Raw genomic sequence first — 16,463 nt, forward strand, 5'->3', positions numbered from 1 at the left:
CCCCAAGCTATGCCTGCGGCATCGGTGGTGATGGTCTGGACGGAAGGGCGGAGGATGAAGGGAAGACCCTTGTTCATGGCACAGGCCTCTGCCCACCAGAGAAAGTTGTCCCTTATGCAAGGGATCAGTGGGAAAGTGGTCTCTAGGGACTGAGTGCTGACACCAAAGGTTCTTTAAGTACCACTGAAGCTTTCTCATGTGAAGCCTGGCAAGAGGGATGAGAAGGATGCAAGACGCCATGTATCCCAGGGCTTGCAAGAACTTCCTCGCAGTGAGGCGACTTCTGGAAGTCAGCTAGGTGAAGTAGAGAGGCAGCAAGCTCTGCTTTTCTGGGGATAGGAAGGCCATTAGGGTTGCTGTGTCTAGCACAGCTCCCAGGAAAACAATTTTCCTGGTGGGGTTTTGCTTTGATTTTTTTCTCGTTGATGGTGAATCCTAGGGAAGTTAGGAGTTTTTTGACAAAGAGAAGATCCTGAAGCAACTTTTCTTTGCTGTTCCCCTGAATGAGGCAGCCGTCCAGGTAAGGGTAAATTTGTATATTGCTCTGTTTGCAGAATGCTATAGCCGGGGCCAAGCATTTGGTGAATACTCTGGGAGCAGCAGATAAGCCAAAGGGCAGGGCAGAGAACTGAAAGTGCTGACTGCCTGCTCTGAAGCGCAGGAATTTTCTGCACAATTCCCTGATAAGGATGTGGAGGTCGGCATCTTTTAGGTCTAGTGTCACCAGCCAGGCATTTTGTGTGAGCATAGGCAGGTGCTGCTGCAAGGTTAGCATTTTGAATCTGGGGACCACCAAGGAGGTGTTCAGTTTGGATAGAGCCAGGATGGGGCGCCAAGTGCCCTCTTTTCTGGGAACAAGCAATAGTCTGGAGTAAAAACCTTTTCCTGTTTGATCTGGAGGGAGAGGTTCTACTGCCCCCTGAGATAGTGTTTTTTTTCCTGTTTTAATGCCTCCATCCACTGGTTTCGGGGGAGGTCTGGGTAACCTCTTGGAATTGGGAGTTCGCTGAAGGAGAATCTGTAACACTGAAAAATGATTTTTAATAACCATTGGTCCTTGGTTATAGAGACCCAATTGTCCTTGAAGAGTGTGAGCCTTCCTCCTAGTTTTAGATGAGTGAAAGGAGGGCAGAGGAGGGGAGGGAGAGTCATTGTGAGTGCTTACCATAGAAGCTTGGCTTAGAACTCCCTGCCTTAGAGGCAGACGTGGTCCATTGTTTGCTTCTTTGCTGGCCCTGGGATAGGTGCCTGGATGTCCTGTCCCTGCCGGGCTTACTTTGGCCTTATCTGCTGGGTGCAGGAAACGGCCAGTGTGTGGAGGAGAAGTTCCTGCTGAATCTGGGCGGTTGAACTTGAAAGAAATCTTTTACTGTTTGCATAGATTTTGCTTTGTCTTCCATCCTTTTGAGTACCTCTTCTGCTTTTCCCTCAAATAAGCGTTCCTTATCTAGGGGTGCATCAATACGTTTAGACTTGACATGATCAGGGAGAGGTTGTTCCTTCAGCCATGCATGTCTTCTAATAATAGATACTGTCACTCCTGGCCTGCTACAGGATTCTAGGGCGTCATATCCACATTGTAATGAGTGCTTGGCCACTTGACAAGCAGAGTGTAGTAATTCTGTCAGCTCTTTTGAGATGGCACTGTGAGGACAGGTAGCAATTTTCTGTTTTTTAATTGTTCCAAAGTGTGTTGTTGACATTTTAACATATGGAACTAACAATTGAGTGCTCTGATAGCTAAGGTTGCAGAGGTGCATCTTTTTTACCCCATCTGTCCAGAGCTCTGGAGTCTTTGTCAGAAGGAAGAGGATTCTTGGCAGAACTAGTCTTAGCTCCTTTGGGTCCCTGTGTAATGACCTCAGGGTCTGCAGCAGGGTTCCTGTACAGGTATTTGTGAGAATCCGGTACTCTGTAGTACCTGTTAGGTTTAGCTGGAGCAGGAGCCAGGGCATGAGGGGCTAAACTGGATTCAAGGAAATCATCATCCACCACTTCTAGAATAGGTGGGATGGCCAGGGGTCTGTGCTGGGGCAGGTCCAAAAACTCTCCAAGTCGTTTCTTTGACTGTGGGTAGTCCTGAGATTCCCACTGAAAATGTTCCCTGAGGGAGTGAAGGGTTTCCCCGAAGGAGAGGTCCTCTGCAGGGGAAGCAGAGGGGATGGATTCCTCTGCATCGGAATCCTCAAACAGTTAAGGGCTGTTGTTCCTCTTCAAAGGCAGAATAATCAGATTCCTCAAGACTCTTGGTCTGCCATAATTTCTGGAGAAATAAGTCCTTTCCTTTTTGGAGTGGGGGCTTGAGAACCTCGGATAAGGGAGATGAGATCCTCCACCATTTTTAAGCATTTGAGCTTGGGGTGGGGGAGCAGTAGCAAGATGGTGGCTAGAAGCAGATTTCCCAGGAGTAGCCTGGCTTCAAGGCCTGAAAGAATCAGTCGGTCTCTGAAAAACGGTAGTTGGAAGAGAAGATTTTTTTGTCTAAAATCAGTAGTGCGAACGGTCTCCTTGGAAGCCAGTGCCTGCTTCGCGGATCCGGACCCAACCGAGGCAGAGACAGCCAAAGGCTCGGAAGATGAAGTGGATTTCTGCAGTATAACAGACTCCGAAAAAGTCTCTGCAGAGGCCGGCGTAGAAAGCGAGTCAGGCTTCAGGGGCTGCGAAAGCGCCTCACTGAATTCCGGAGAACTGACGACTTGCTTAGCGGCAGCATTTCGGAAGGCTTAGACTTGTGTGGCCTGTCTCTTTCTTTACATTTTTTCAGAATGTCAGCGGATTGTTGGCTGACTGACACCATATCAGAATTCGAAGACGGAATACGAAAATAATTGTCTACAAAAAGAGCTCTACGGCGAATGGTTCTCGCATTAAAGAGGGCACAGAACCAACACCGAGGGACATCGTGGTCTGGGCCTAAACAAGTGATTCAGTAAGAATGAAAGTCTTGGTGTGGGATCTGCTTTCCACAGGTGAGACAATAGTTAACTTTTTCGGGCATCGGTTAGAGCAAGGAAAAAGGATCCCCAACGGGCTACTTAAGCTTTAGACATTTTCTGCTGAAATTCGACTTCTGGTAGTGATCGAACGGCACTCGTGTGAACTGCTGCTGCTACGGGCTCCACGGCAAGAAAGACTGATGTAATGACGTTGGATGCCTTGCTTTATAGTACTGATGACCTGACGTCACACTACAGGCGACAGCAGCCAGTGCATAAAAACACTGACTCTGGTATTCGGGCTGGCCGAGGGCTACCACAGCAGGGATAACCCACAGGTGATGACTGCAACAGTGAAACAGGAAGAACATCTACAGTGAGCTTGTTGGGGGAACCCTATATGCTTGAAGCTTTTTAGTCTTTCTAAATGGGGCTGCCATCGAGGCTAGGGACTGAGAACAGGATACTTGGACCGCCACGCTCTGAAAAGTACAGTTTTGTACCTACCATAAATGTAGATGTCCGATAGGTATGCATCTGCAGTCATAACATATGGGTTGTCCTGCCTCAGGCAGCCCTTCGGTCGGCCGGATTCCAAAGTCTGGGTCTGGCCTCGGCTGATGTCGCACTTTCCCCGACGTCAGAGCGTCTGGGGTATAAAAGCATCAGCCGACGCCATTTTCCTCAGTTTTTCTTGCCCCAGATGCCAGGTGCCCTCTAGGAAGGCTAAATTTGGATAAATGCTGAAAAGTTCCAAACATTTGCAAATTATATACATGAATAAACAAACAAATACACCATAATAGATTCCCCCAGGTAGCTAAAAGAGGGGTAAGAACCCTAGGAATACCACAGAGGGGAAGGAGGGAGGGTAATCCTGACTGCAGATGCATACCTATCGGACATCTACATTTATGGTAGGTACAAAACTGTACTATGTCCTTCAAGGATGCATCTGCAGTCATAACATATGGGTAGAATACCATAGCCAATCTGGGGGAGGAGGTACTAAGAAAAAGATGGTGTAGAGTTAAGATCCCCTGCAGGACTGCAGCTGCAAACCCTGCTCCGGATCTAGAGTATAAAGGTAGATTGTAATGCTTGGCAAATGTATGCACGGAGCTCCAAGTAGCAGCTTCTAAAATGTCCTTGGAAGCCACCCCCCGTAGGAAGGCTGTAGTGGTGGCTGTGGCCCTTGTGGAGTGAGGCCTGATATTTTCAGGAACTGTCTTTCCATGAAAGGAGTAGCAAAAGCGAATGCAATTTCCTATCCATTTTGAAATTGTCTGTTTGGAAATTGCTCTTCCTTGCACCCCAGTTGCATATACTACAAAAAGTTGGTCAGTTTTTCTGCTAGTTTTTGTTCTGTCCAAGTAGTAGCGTAGTTGTCTGTGTATATCCAGGGTGTGCAAAAGTTTTTCCCCTTTATTCTGTGGATTAGGGAAGAACGTAGGCAAGTGAATAGCTTGGTTCAAGGATACCTTAGATACCACCTTTGGCATAAAAGTAGGATTGGTTCTTAGTGACACTCTGTCCTGGTGGAAAATAAGAAAAGGCTGCACTGCCATTAATGCTTGTAACTCAGATACTCTTCTTGCTGAGGTGATTGCCAGAAGGAATGCAGTTTTCCAAGATAGAAACTGTAGATCCGCTGATGCTGCTGGTTCAAAAGGAGGTAGTGTCAGTTTTTCCAGCACAAAGTTGAGATCCCAGGCAGGTAGAGGGGGTCTTATTGGAGGTTTAACATTTTTGATCCCTCTCAGAAATTGTCTGAGAAGAGGGTGTGAGAAGATAGGTGGATCCACATTGTATTCTGCTGAAATTGCTGAAGCATGAATCTTAATGGAAGAATAGGACAGGCCATTGTGGAACAATTCTGCTAAATATTCTAGGATATGTGCTAGGTTTGCCACTGTGACATCTGTGCCCTTTGATGTGCTCCAAATGAGAAATCTCTTCCATTTAGCTGAGTATGTCTTCCTTGTGGAAGCCCTGTGAGCCTCCAGGATAATGTCCTTCACCCTCTGAGATAAAACAGTTTGATTGGGATTTAAGGAATTTTTCAGGCAGTTAGCTGCAATGTTTTCAAGTTGGGATGCAGGGTCTTGAAATTGTTCTGCGTTAGAAGAAGAGGCCATAGGGGGAGAGGCCATGATTTTGCCTGAGACATGCTTCTCAATAGCGGATACCAGTGTTGTCTTGGCCAGTCCGGAGCTATTAGTATCACTTTTAGCTTGATCTTCAGTAGAACCCTGTACATCAATGGGAGAGGTGGGAAGGCATGTACTATTAGGGCTTTCCAGCTGAAAGAGAGACAGTCCACCCTCCAAGCTTGTGGGTGGTATGTCCTTGAGCAGAATGTCTTCAGTTGAAGGTTGAGTGGGGAGGCGAACAGATCTATCTCCGGCATTCCCCATGTCTTTGTTATGAGTTTGAAGATGTCTGGGTGCAGCATCCATTCGTGTGCATCCATGGTAGTTCTGCTTAAGCTGTCCGCCAGTGCATTTTCTTTCCCTGGCACGAATTGGGCCTGTAGTTGGATATTGAGATTCAGGCATAGATCCCACAGATTCATAGCCATCCGGCATAGAGGGTAAGAATGTGTGCCTCCCCGTTTGTTTATGTACCACATGACCGTGGTGTTGTCTGTCCTTATTAACAGATGTCCTTGCTGGAGGAAGGGTTTGAATGCCTCGATTGCATGCCTCACTGCCAGCATTTCCTTCTGGTTTATGTGCATGCTTAGCTGCCCTTGAGGCCATAGGCCTTGGATACATTTGTCCTCCATGTGTGCTCCCCATCCTCGGACTGAGGCGTCCGTGGTGATGGTCTGCCTTGTTTTTGGTTTGTTGAAAGGCAACCCTCTGTTGGACTGGCAGGCCTGAGCCCACCACAGGAATTCCTTTTGAAGGCATGGAATGATTGGTATCATGGTTTCTAAACTGTGACTGTGTTGAGACCATACACTCCTTAGGTAGCATTGTAATTTCCTCATATGCAGTCTGGCATGTGGGATTAGAATTATGCATGATGCCATGTAACCCAGGGCCTGCAGGATTTTCCTTGCAGTAAGCCGAGTTTGTCTTGTCAGAATCATGAAGTAATCTGGAAGTTGTTTTTGCTTTTCTTCTGTGAGAAAGGCCATTTGGGTGTTTGTGTCCAGATCTGCACCCAAAAAGGTTATCCTTTGGGATGGTACTAGTCTTGACTTTTGGATGTTGACTGTGTATCCCAAGGTCTGTAACAGGTGTATTGCACAGGCCAAGTCCTTTAACAATTTTTCTTGCTGTCCGCTTGTATTAGGCAGTCGTCCAGGTATGGATAAATTTGAATTCCCTGTAGTCTGCAATGTGCAATTACTGATGCCAGGCATTTCGTGAATACTCTGGGCAGTAGATAAGCCAAAGGGCAATGCTGAGAATTGATAATGCTCTGATCCTGCAAGAAATCTGAGGTGTCTTCTGCAACTTGGTCTGATAGGGACGTGCAGGTATGCCTCCTTGAGATCTAGAGTCACCAGCCAAGACTCCTTGCCCAACATGGGAAGAAGTTGCTGTAGGGTCAGCATTTTGAATTTTGGCACAATGAGATAAGTGTTCAGTGCGGACAGGTCGAGAATAGGCCTCCATTGATTTTCTTTTCTTGGTACAAGGAATAGTCTGGAGTAAAATCCTTGGCCTTGTTCTGAACATGGTACCTTTTCTATAGCTTTCATCTGAAGTAAATTGCTGATTTGTCTTAAAGCCTCTGCCTTCTGATTTGGTGGAAGGTTTGGCATTCCGCTTCTTTTTGGCAAAGTGTGGAAGTGAAACCTGTATCCTTTGTCTATTATTTGCAATGTCCATGTATCCTTTGTAATATAATGCCAGTTTTTTGAGAATAAAGCCAGCTTTCCACCCAAGGGTGCTTCCAGTTGATCCCTGGAAGGCGGAATCAGAGTCAAGTCATTGAGTCTGTCCTGTAGTAGTGGTTGTCGTCGTAGCTGTTGCACTACTCCTCTGGTTGGCAGGCTGCCACTGACGGCCTCTGTAGGAGCCCTTCGATTGACCTCTGCCTCTAGGGCGCCTGTTCCTGCCTCTCTGGGCTCTGTCCGAGTCTGGAAAGGACCAATTCTTTGTAGGCCAGTTTCTACTGGATCTCGGTGGTTGAACTTGCAGGAAATCTTTAACTGTTTGCACAGATTTTGCTTTTTCTTCAACCTTTTTTAGAATCTCCTGTGCAGGGGAGCCAAATAAATTTTGTTTCTCCATTGGAGCATCGAGGAGTTTAGCTTTGACATGGTCTGGCAAAGATTGCTCCTTCAGCCAGGCATGCCTACGAATAACTGCCCCAGTCATAGCTGATCTAAATGAAGCCTCCAGTGCATCATAGCCACATTTTAAGAAATGATTACTAACCTGTTGTGAGTTATGTACCAAATCCTGAAGGGATTTACGGTCTAGGGGTTCAGGAGAAGAAAGTTTCTTATTCAGTTCATCTAACAAATACTCTTGGTACTGTATCATATGGAATTGACAGTTTAATGCCCTGACAGAAAGAGTTGCAGATGTATACACCTTCTTTCCCCATCTCTCTAAAGCTCTAGACTCTCTTTCAGAGGGTAGGGGATTTTTGGCAGTAGTGGCTGCAACCCCTTTAGGGCCTTGAGAAATAGTTTCTGGGTCTGCAGAATGGGCTTTATACATATGGAAATGAGAATCCGGGACCCTGTAATATCTGTCAGGTTTGGCAGGGGCCAGAGGAAGAGTATCAGGGGCTGTACTGACATCATTGTACACATCATCAATTACATTTAGAACAGGAGGAATAGCTAAGGGCCTATGCTGAGGCAAATGCAAAATGGTCCTTAATCTTTTTCTAGAATCAGAGAAATCCTGACCTTGCCATTGAAAGTGCTCTCTCATGGAGTGTAAAGTCTCCCCAAAGGAAAACTCTTCAGGAGGGGAGGTCAAAGGGATAGATTCCTCTGCATCTGAATCCTCATAAGGTGAGTAAGCCCCTTCCTGGTGGTCTGACAACTCAGATCCATCCGTGGAATCATCTGAGGAGTGTGGTTCAGAGGGGTCAGTCCTGGGCCTTTTGTCTGGAGAAGGTTGAGAGGCCTTGTCTGGGTAAGGTTGTGAACCCCTAATTAAGGAGATAAGGTCCTCAGCAAGGCTGAGGATCTGTGAACTAGAGGAAGGCCTCTGAGGTGTAGATTTGGCAGGCAAAGCTTTTGAAAGTTTGGCAGCTTTAGCCCTAGAAAAGGCCTTAATGGACATAGAAGCTGGGGGCCTAGCTGCCCCACGTGCAGGGGTAGAAATGTCCAAAGGTATGGTGTCGGACAATTCCTGAACACTAGCTTCGGTAGGTAGTTCTGAAGCCGACTCAGCCGGGGCCTCTTGGGCCTCGGTGGTCGGAAGTATGGTTTCGGAAGAAGGAATCGCCGAGGACTCTGTTTCGGCCGAAACCGAGACACTCGCGGTAGGCCTAGCCGTGGTTTCAGCCGAAACCGCGGGCCGCGAGTGTCGGTCCTTTTCCTTGTGTTTTTTGACCATATGCGAAGTCGGAGTCTCCGACTGCATTTTATAAGCAAAAGCGGCTCCAAAAAATTCCTCTGCAAACTCCGACCAACGTCTAAGAGTTCGTCGGTTGAAGGAGGCACAGGCTAAACAGGCCGATACGTCGTGGTCTGGGCCTAAGCAAGGAAGGCAGTGAGAATGGAAATCCTTATGAGGTATTTGTTTCCCACAAGTTAAACAATTATTTACTTTGTCTGACATCGGCTGAGGCAAGAAAGAGTCCCCAACGGGGTACTTAGCTTTTTTCGAAGTCTTCGGTAGCTGAAATCACTGGATCTGACCGACCGGCACTTGCGAACAGCTTCTGCTTCGGGCACCACGCGGCAAGAAAGACTGAGGAAAATGGCGTCGGCTGATGCTTTTATACCCCAGACGCTCTGACGTCGGGGAAAGTGCGACATCAGCCGAGGCCAGACCCAGGCTTTGGAATCCGGACGACCGAAGGGCTGCCTGAGGCAGAACAACCCATATGTTATGACTGCAGATGCATCCTTGAAGGACATCTGGTTATTCTTAGTGACCGAAATACGGGGTATACCATCCCTGTGCTTCAGACATAGGTATCCAAGGCATAGCAGCATCTGGTCTGAATTCCACATGAAGATTCTTGACTTTGTGAAATATATCCAGACCTGAAGGCATGATGGTCTCCACGGGGGTTCATCAAAGCTCCAGTCTCTGAGACATGAGGGCTTCAATGCTTCTCACCAGAACCTGCATCCTCAAGCTGAACAGGGACACTGTATGCTGTTATCACTCCAAAGTTCATAAATGTTGCCTACTAAGATCACTTTTCTAATAGACTATTGGGAAGAACATTTCAGATCAGGGGCAGACTAGAAGATGCAATAATAGCACAAGTCAAAGTTTGATCTAAATAATTTCACAAGGAAGTCTTTCATTTCTGCCATAATTTCTTGTCAGACCTCTACAACTCAAGAGCATTTTGCTCTGGGCCTAAACAAAAAATACACAAACTATGATAATCTCGTGGAATTTGTCAGCAAGAGCACCTGCCTTCCTTCTTGGGGGGGGGGGGGTGCACATGGCCTAAAATATCTCACTGGGCAGCATCTAACTCTACACAACTGTCATTAATGAAACACAACAAACAATCTTAGACATTTTCCCCAAAGAGGTACTTTCCTACCTGAGTTCTGGAGCAGGCCAAGCAATGTCTAAAGAGAGAGACTAAAGAAATGCTACATGCACAGTAAATAATGGCAAGAGAGATCCAAATGGTATGGGTGAACATCAGCTTTATATAAAGGACATCCTGACATCACTAAGCGGCAAACATTTGCTTGTTCTGTAGGGAGATGGGTGCTGAACTTGAAGTTGTGTCAGACAATGGGCCTGGGCCATCTGTGGCCAAAGTCCCAATAGAGCTTTACAACTGTAATCTACACAAACACCAACAGTTACAACAGTTCAGAAAATATTTCAATTACAGAAAAAAGGGGATCAAAGATTAAGTGCACTAGGTTCATAGGTAAATGCTGTGTTATCAGTCTGCAGATTATTACAAGCCTAGCCAATAATTAAAGATCAGAATCAAACTCTGTAACTTGAATTTGTGAGGTAAAGACCTTAACTATTATGCCAACCCCCCAGCAGAAAAAAATGCAGAAGTCAGGAAAAACCTCTAACCCAAATATTCACTACAAGGATCAGGCAATAACTGAGGGAAAAAACAGAGAGGTCTCCAACATAGCCTTTCATTAAAACGTTAGCCATACAAAGACTTGTATTCCATCAAAAGGATAATCATACAAAGAGAAGTCTGTGTTTAGTTACTGAAGGACACCCTGCCAGAACTCTACAACTGATAAATGACATTCTGGAGCTAAATAAGCACTTACTGGCTGAGACTGCACTGAAGCAGCTGAAGTACCTCTAACTGCTGTCAGGCCCTCCGACTAGAAGGTAGATTTCAGAAAAGCAATAAAACAAACTGCAAATGGGTTAGTTCTATAAATCCAGATCAGACTTTGAAAACCTCAACTTTCTTACTGTAAGACTGAGCATGACATTTAATATAATATAAAAAACGTTGTCATCAATGAAATTGTGTGTTTGGTCTGAGGAGTCTTTCTTGCCTAACAAAAAAAACCCCCAGAAATTCCAGAAGCTTTTTGGCAGGAAAATTATGTTAATGTAACTAGTCATGAGTAAACCATAGAAACACTATACCTTTCCTGAATCAAGTTCCTTCTGAAATTCTTCCATTGTTTTTGCAACAGCCATATTCTCTTTAAGGTCCTTGGAAGCCCTGGATGGACAAACAAGCAAACAAAAACTCAATCAATATAGCATATTTACTACAACACGTGAATGAACAATCAATGTAACTTGTCAGTCATTACACATATGCTTGCTTCTGTTATAGAACACATATGCCAAACTTTGGTTAAGAAAAGCAGTGATCACTTGGTGTTCCTATGTTACATTGCTTGAAAATCTGAAAAGAAAAAAAAAAAGGCAAGTCACATATTGGATCATACTTGTACAGACTTGCCCCATTGGCAAATACCAATTCCAGATGGTCAAAAGTACTTCTGTCATCAAGTCCTCAATTCTGCTGAGCATTCACACCACAATATTAGTTTGGGCCTCCAATCTGTAAATCATTGTATCCTCTTATCAACTGGCCTATTTACTCCTTGTCACTGGGGTTAGGGTTGACGAAGGAGGAGTCATCACTTAGCAACCGAAGAGGCATTTGTTTCCCTCAAGTCCCATTCCTTTGCACAAACAGTTTTGAAAGTGAAGTGGACATGTACTGGGCTGACCATGCTCATCCCTCACTTTTGCAAAGGGCATTGCCTGCAAACAGCCCTACCTTGCATCCTCAAGCAGATGTAGTAGTTATCCAGTTTCCAAAAAAGAAATCACACTACCTTGTGTGCTCAGTGACTTCCTTTAACCCATCCATCTCCCTAGGAAAGGTGAATCGCACCTCTTCACTGTCATACTCCAATGCTGGGGAGGATAACTAAACACCAGTCATCTGCACTACAACCAGGACTCCTCCCTCCTGTGCCCCAGAGCTACAATTGGATATAACAAGTTACTGCATGGCCATACCCTTTAGCCCAAGTTCCTGATGTCACCAACAAAGGGACACTACCACTTCAGTAACATCCCACAGAAATCCAACAAGGTACCTATGAAGGAAATCCAAAAAATAGTCCTGAGGCTTGCACAGAACAAAATACTCCTTTTAATTCTTGGTTTAATTTCTCCATATCTTTTGGGTATCTAATACCATGACGGGAATGGATCCCATTCCTAAGTCAAAGTATGATTAAAGTTCATGAAATTAGTATTATTTCAATCTCTGAAGTTAGCCAAAAGTGTTCTTCACAGCAACTGAAATGTGCCCAGAACTGACTCCTGCAATTCATATGGAGTTCCTCTGATTTCTCTCAACTGGAAATTCTGGGTTTCTTGTACAATAATAACAATATTTTTATCCTCAAAAGTCTACCCTATAATCTTTATGGCTCTTATTTGACTTCCTTCTACAACAGGAGGGTTATCCTCCCACCCCTCAGCCTGGCCTAACCCCACAGTAGGAATGTTTCCGTGTTTTAAGGATTCTACACTGTCATTTTTTCCAGTCCTGGTACCAGTGCGCCTAACCAGGATTGGACACTTTTGTCCTGTGACTTGCATCCAGTGGCCTTTTTTATTTTTTAACTTACTTCTGTCCATAATATGTACTATAAAAAATACAGACTATATATCACTGTTGTCTTGGTGAGATTTTTTGTCTCATGAATGTACTCAGCAAGACTTGAGGATGAATTCAGGTCCAGCAATATTCCTTTCCTTTGGTTGCTGATTTGATCATCTCTCCATTCAGACTCCTTCTCTACAGGGATGTTAGACATGCATTTAAAGATCTACAGTTACAGCAGGCGCTTACATAACAACCTACTTACCTTCAAGGCAATCTCAATCAGCAAATCAGCATTCCTTACAATGAATCTCAAGCACAAGTTTTAAAGGGTGACTTAATGCGCTGCCCCAGGAAGAAATGCATACCACCCCCCACTTTTCCTGTAATCACCGAATGAGTTCATTATTGCAAATCACAAAAACAATGAAAAAAGCTTCACTGTACAGGGATATATTGGAGGTGGGGGGCTCCTTCAGAAAATGCTGGACAGATGGGTCAGTCATCTAGACAGATGGGGAAAGGCAGGATGGAACTCAGAGAGCTGATAATATGCAAGTAGGTATCTGATTTCAGGAAATATCTTCGGTAAGTTTATGAATGAGAATAACCCCAGCAGAATTAACCAACCACAGTATCCACCAAACAGACAAGAACTGTACGACGACCAGAGGCTTAGAAGGCACAGTCCTGAAACACCAAGGTATCAAGCATGGCCCAAATCCCAGAACCATGAAGGTGACACCCAATGACCAAGTGCCCATGCCACAAAACCACAATAGAGACATTTCTGAAGCAAGCTCTAGAAGAAGCCATACTTTGGGTGCAGTATCCTCAGACAGTATAATTAGCATAATTTTCTAATTAGCAGTTCACCATCTGATGGTAAAAAGTGCAGCCAGTGTGCCACTTGGAAAGAGTTTCCTGCTCAGCTACCAACAATCCCTCCTGTCTGGAACCAAAGGAGACAAGCAGCTTACATATCCACATCAGGTAAAACCTGAGGTAGCAGTATACAGCCTAGGTTGTGAAAGGTCCTTCCCCTGACTTCTACTCCTAGAAAATAAAACAGAAAGATGAACCAACTGACTTAAAGACAATTCAGACACTGCTTTTGGGAAGAAATGTGAATTAGCTCTAAGGGACACCAGATCCTTGTTAAAGACAAAAGATATTACTCCCAACAAATAATGGCCTGTGAGCAATGGTGATAACTACAAAGAAAATAATATTCCAGATGAATTTAAAGCCACCAAGTCAACAGGCTCAGACGGAGGACATGCAAACCTGTCCCTGTCAGTCATAAAATGCAAATCTCAAAAAGCCAAGTTCTTCTAAGGGGGAACCTTAACCACACATGAGATGCATGTACAAATACTGTAAAAGTGCAAATACAAAATTTCCAGCAAACAGTCACAAAGTCCACGTTTATTAATACACTAAGCACTTTCATTCTGAAATGCAGAACTTCATCACAGTAACATTCATGAATGTACATCAGATTTAAAAGGTTATCACTGACCAATCAAAACTGGGATCATGAATAATTAATGACATTTTCTCAACAATGTACCACCTAAAACTTTCAAAACATAAAATAAAAAATCAGTGCTGCCACTGTATCAAAAATAAATACCAAATAACCTTGTTAATGCACATTCACATAAAATATACATGTGTTTGTCAAAGTCAAGGCTGTCATTTTCAAAAGGCTCATAACAGAAATAACATCATTCAAACCCAGGCTGCTGCTAGGATTTAATTGGAGTTGCAATACCATCTCACTATATTCTAGTAAGATGTTAGCCCCCCCCCCCTCCTCTTTTCGGTGTTGTACTTAGTCCAAAATAAAAAAAAAAAAAAGAATTCTTCAAACACAGCACTGGTATTTCTTCCCTTTTTGATGTCATAATAATGCTTGGATATCCTGTCTTTATGTTTTCTATTGGTTTTCCCAACATAGAAAGCAGGGCAGGAAATACAGGTCACTATGTAATAACACTTTTGGTATCACAATTCACACTGCACAGGCAGAGGATACTTCTGTCGTTACTTTCTATAGTGATGTACGCTCCTTCATGTGTGAATTGGCATTGTTTACAATGTCCACATCTCATCATATAATTATGTCTGGTACTTCTACAGTTGTTGCAGACCCCGCTTTCAAACAAATCTTTTCAATTTCTCCCTTTACTAAAAAAGTACAGTTGTGTACACTTACCATGTATGTAGATGTTCCGAGTGTCTTCACTGTTGCAGTCCTAACATATGGGTTATCCCTGCCAGGGTAGCCTTTGGCCGGCGTGAATACCAGAGACTTAGTATGTCTGTGTCAGTTGCTGTCGCTTGAGGACTAACGTCAGATCTTCAGTGGTATAAAGGAAGGCAGCTAATGCCATTACATCAGTTTTTCTTACCCTAACCTGTCAAGAGCCCCCAATGTAGGAGGCCAGGTTCTGGTGGAAGAACTCCACCAATTGAAAATAAATACCAATATGTCCCTTGTAAGGAAAGAACAAGGAAGAAAGGTAACAAAAAGAAAAAAGGGGGAAGGAGAGAGGGAAACCAGGACTGCAACAGTGAAGACACTCGATCATCTACATTAGTGTACACAACTGTACTATGTTCTTAGTGTTTCAATGTTGCAGTCATCACATTTGGGTGGATTCCCAAAGCAGGGGAAAAGTGTGGAGGCAGTCAAGGAAGCTAGGGTCTGGCTAGGATGCCCTGCAAGACTGTAGAGGCAAACCCTGCCCTGGATTTGGAGAACAGAGGCAGGTGGTAATGCTTGGTAAAAGTGTGAACAGATGTCCAGGTGGCAGCCTCCAGGATGTCCCTGGTGGGGACACTTCTGAGGAAAGCTGCAGAGGTGGAGGGTGCTCTGGTGGAGTGTGTCCTGACTCCCTTGGGAGAGGATTCCCATGCTGTTTGTAGCAGAAATGTATGCAGTGTGCTAGCCATTTGGAAATGGTTTGCTTGGAGATGACTTTACCTTCTGCCCCTGAAGCAAAGCTAACCAGCAATTGATCAACTTTCTGACGGGTTTAGTCCTGCCCAGGTAGTATCTGAGCTCTCTGTGCACATCTAGAGAGTGCAGAATCCTTTCCCACTTGTTTTGGGGGTTAGTAAAGAAGGTGGGCAAATGAATGAATTGGCTGAGAGCCACACTGGAAACCACCTTGGGCATGAAGGAGGGGTTATTTCTGAGGGATACACTGTCTGCATGGAAGATGATCAAGGGTTCCCACAGCCATGTGTGCTTGCAGCTCAGACACTCGTCTGGCTGAAGTGATGGCCAGGAGGAAGGCTTTCTTCCAAGAGAGAAATTTAACTCTGCAGAAGAAGCTGGTTCGAAAGGAGGCAGGGTGAGCTTTTCCAAGACAACGTTAAGGTCCCAAGCTGAAGTTGGTGCCCTTCTGGGGGCCTCAAGTTGCTAGCCCCTCTAAGGAACTGTTTAATCAGAGGGTGAGAGAAAAGAGGCTGCTCAATGGGGAAATGAGCAGAAATAGCAGAGGCATGAATCTTTATAGAGTAGAAAGAGAGGCCACTATGTAGTAGGTCAGCTAAGTAATCCAGGATGAGAGGGATGGAAGGCTGTGCCGTACTGGCAACCTTAGCTTGGATCCAAGTGCAGAACCTTTTCCATTTATCTGCATAAGACTTTCTGGTGCTAGAGCGTCTGTCCTCTCGGATAACATCCAGAACCTGTTTACTGAGGATGGCAGGTTGGTCGGGGGTTAGGGAATAAGCCAAGCTGCCAAACTGAGTGTCTGCAATTGGGGGTGCATGAATTCAGTAACAAATGGCCAGCATATGGGTGAAACCAAAAAGGCACAAATACCATACAGAGTTAAATCAAGCCATAAAAATGGCTAGAATAATTTTATTGTCCATACCGGTTTCGGCAAAATAGCCTTCATCAGTGGAATACCTTGGAACAATGAACACTCATTCAGCATAAATAGACCCATCCACCAATGGGAAGTACAGCCCTCCCCACAACACAATTAATTAACAAAACCTCCTTCAATTAAGCACCAATAATGACTAATTCAATACAAAAAGTGGAAATACAGATCATTACAAATAATACATGCCGGAAAAAGCTACGCAGGAAAAAATAATTTTTATACAAATAAAAAATATATCAGAAATAAAAAGAAAAATACAGCACTATAAATGGTCATTTCATCCAGGTTGGAAAAGCCTCCCCAGCTTAATAATCCAGAATTTTTATTTTCTGTTCAGGATACTATGCCAACCCTGAATGTTATTCTTATTGCC

General features: G+C 44.5%; 1 protein-coding gene across 13 annotated transcripts in view; it reads right to left on the reverse strand.

The window, feature by feature from the left end:
• EPRS1 (glutamyl-prolyl-tRNA synthetase 1) overlaps positions 1 to 16,463 on the reverse strand; it is a 1,752,234-nt gene that overhangs the window by 113,322 nt on the left and 1,622,449 nt on the right. For all 13 annotated transcript variants that reach the window (XM_044061601.1, XM_044061548.1, XM_044061611.1 and 10 more), the window contains one exon: positions 10,691 to 10,769. In XM_044061601.1, coding sequence (XP_043917536.1) covers positions 10,691 to 10,769 — 79 coding nt within the window. The remainder of the gene's footprint in view (positions 1 to 10,690; positions 10,770 to 16,463) is intronic.

The sequence above is a fragment of the Protopterus annectens genome, chromosome 1.part0 (genome assembly GCF_019279795.1).
Source record: "Protopterus annectens isolate FY-2018-M chromosome 1.part0, PAN1.0, whole genome shotgun sequence".
In the NCBI taxonomy this organism is placed as follows: Eukaryota; Metazoa; Chordata; order Ceratodontiformes; family Protopteridae; genus Protopterus; species Protopterus annectens.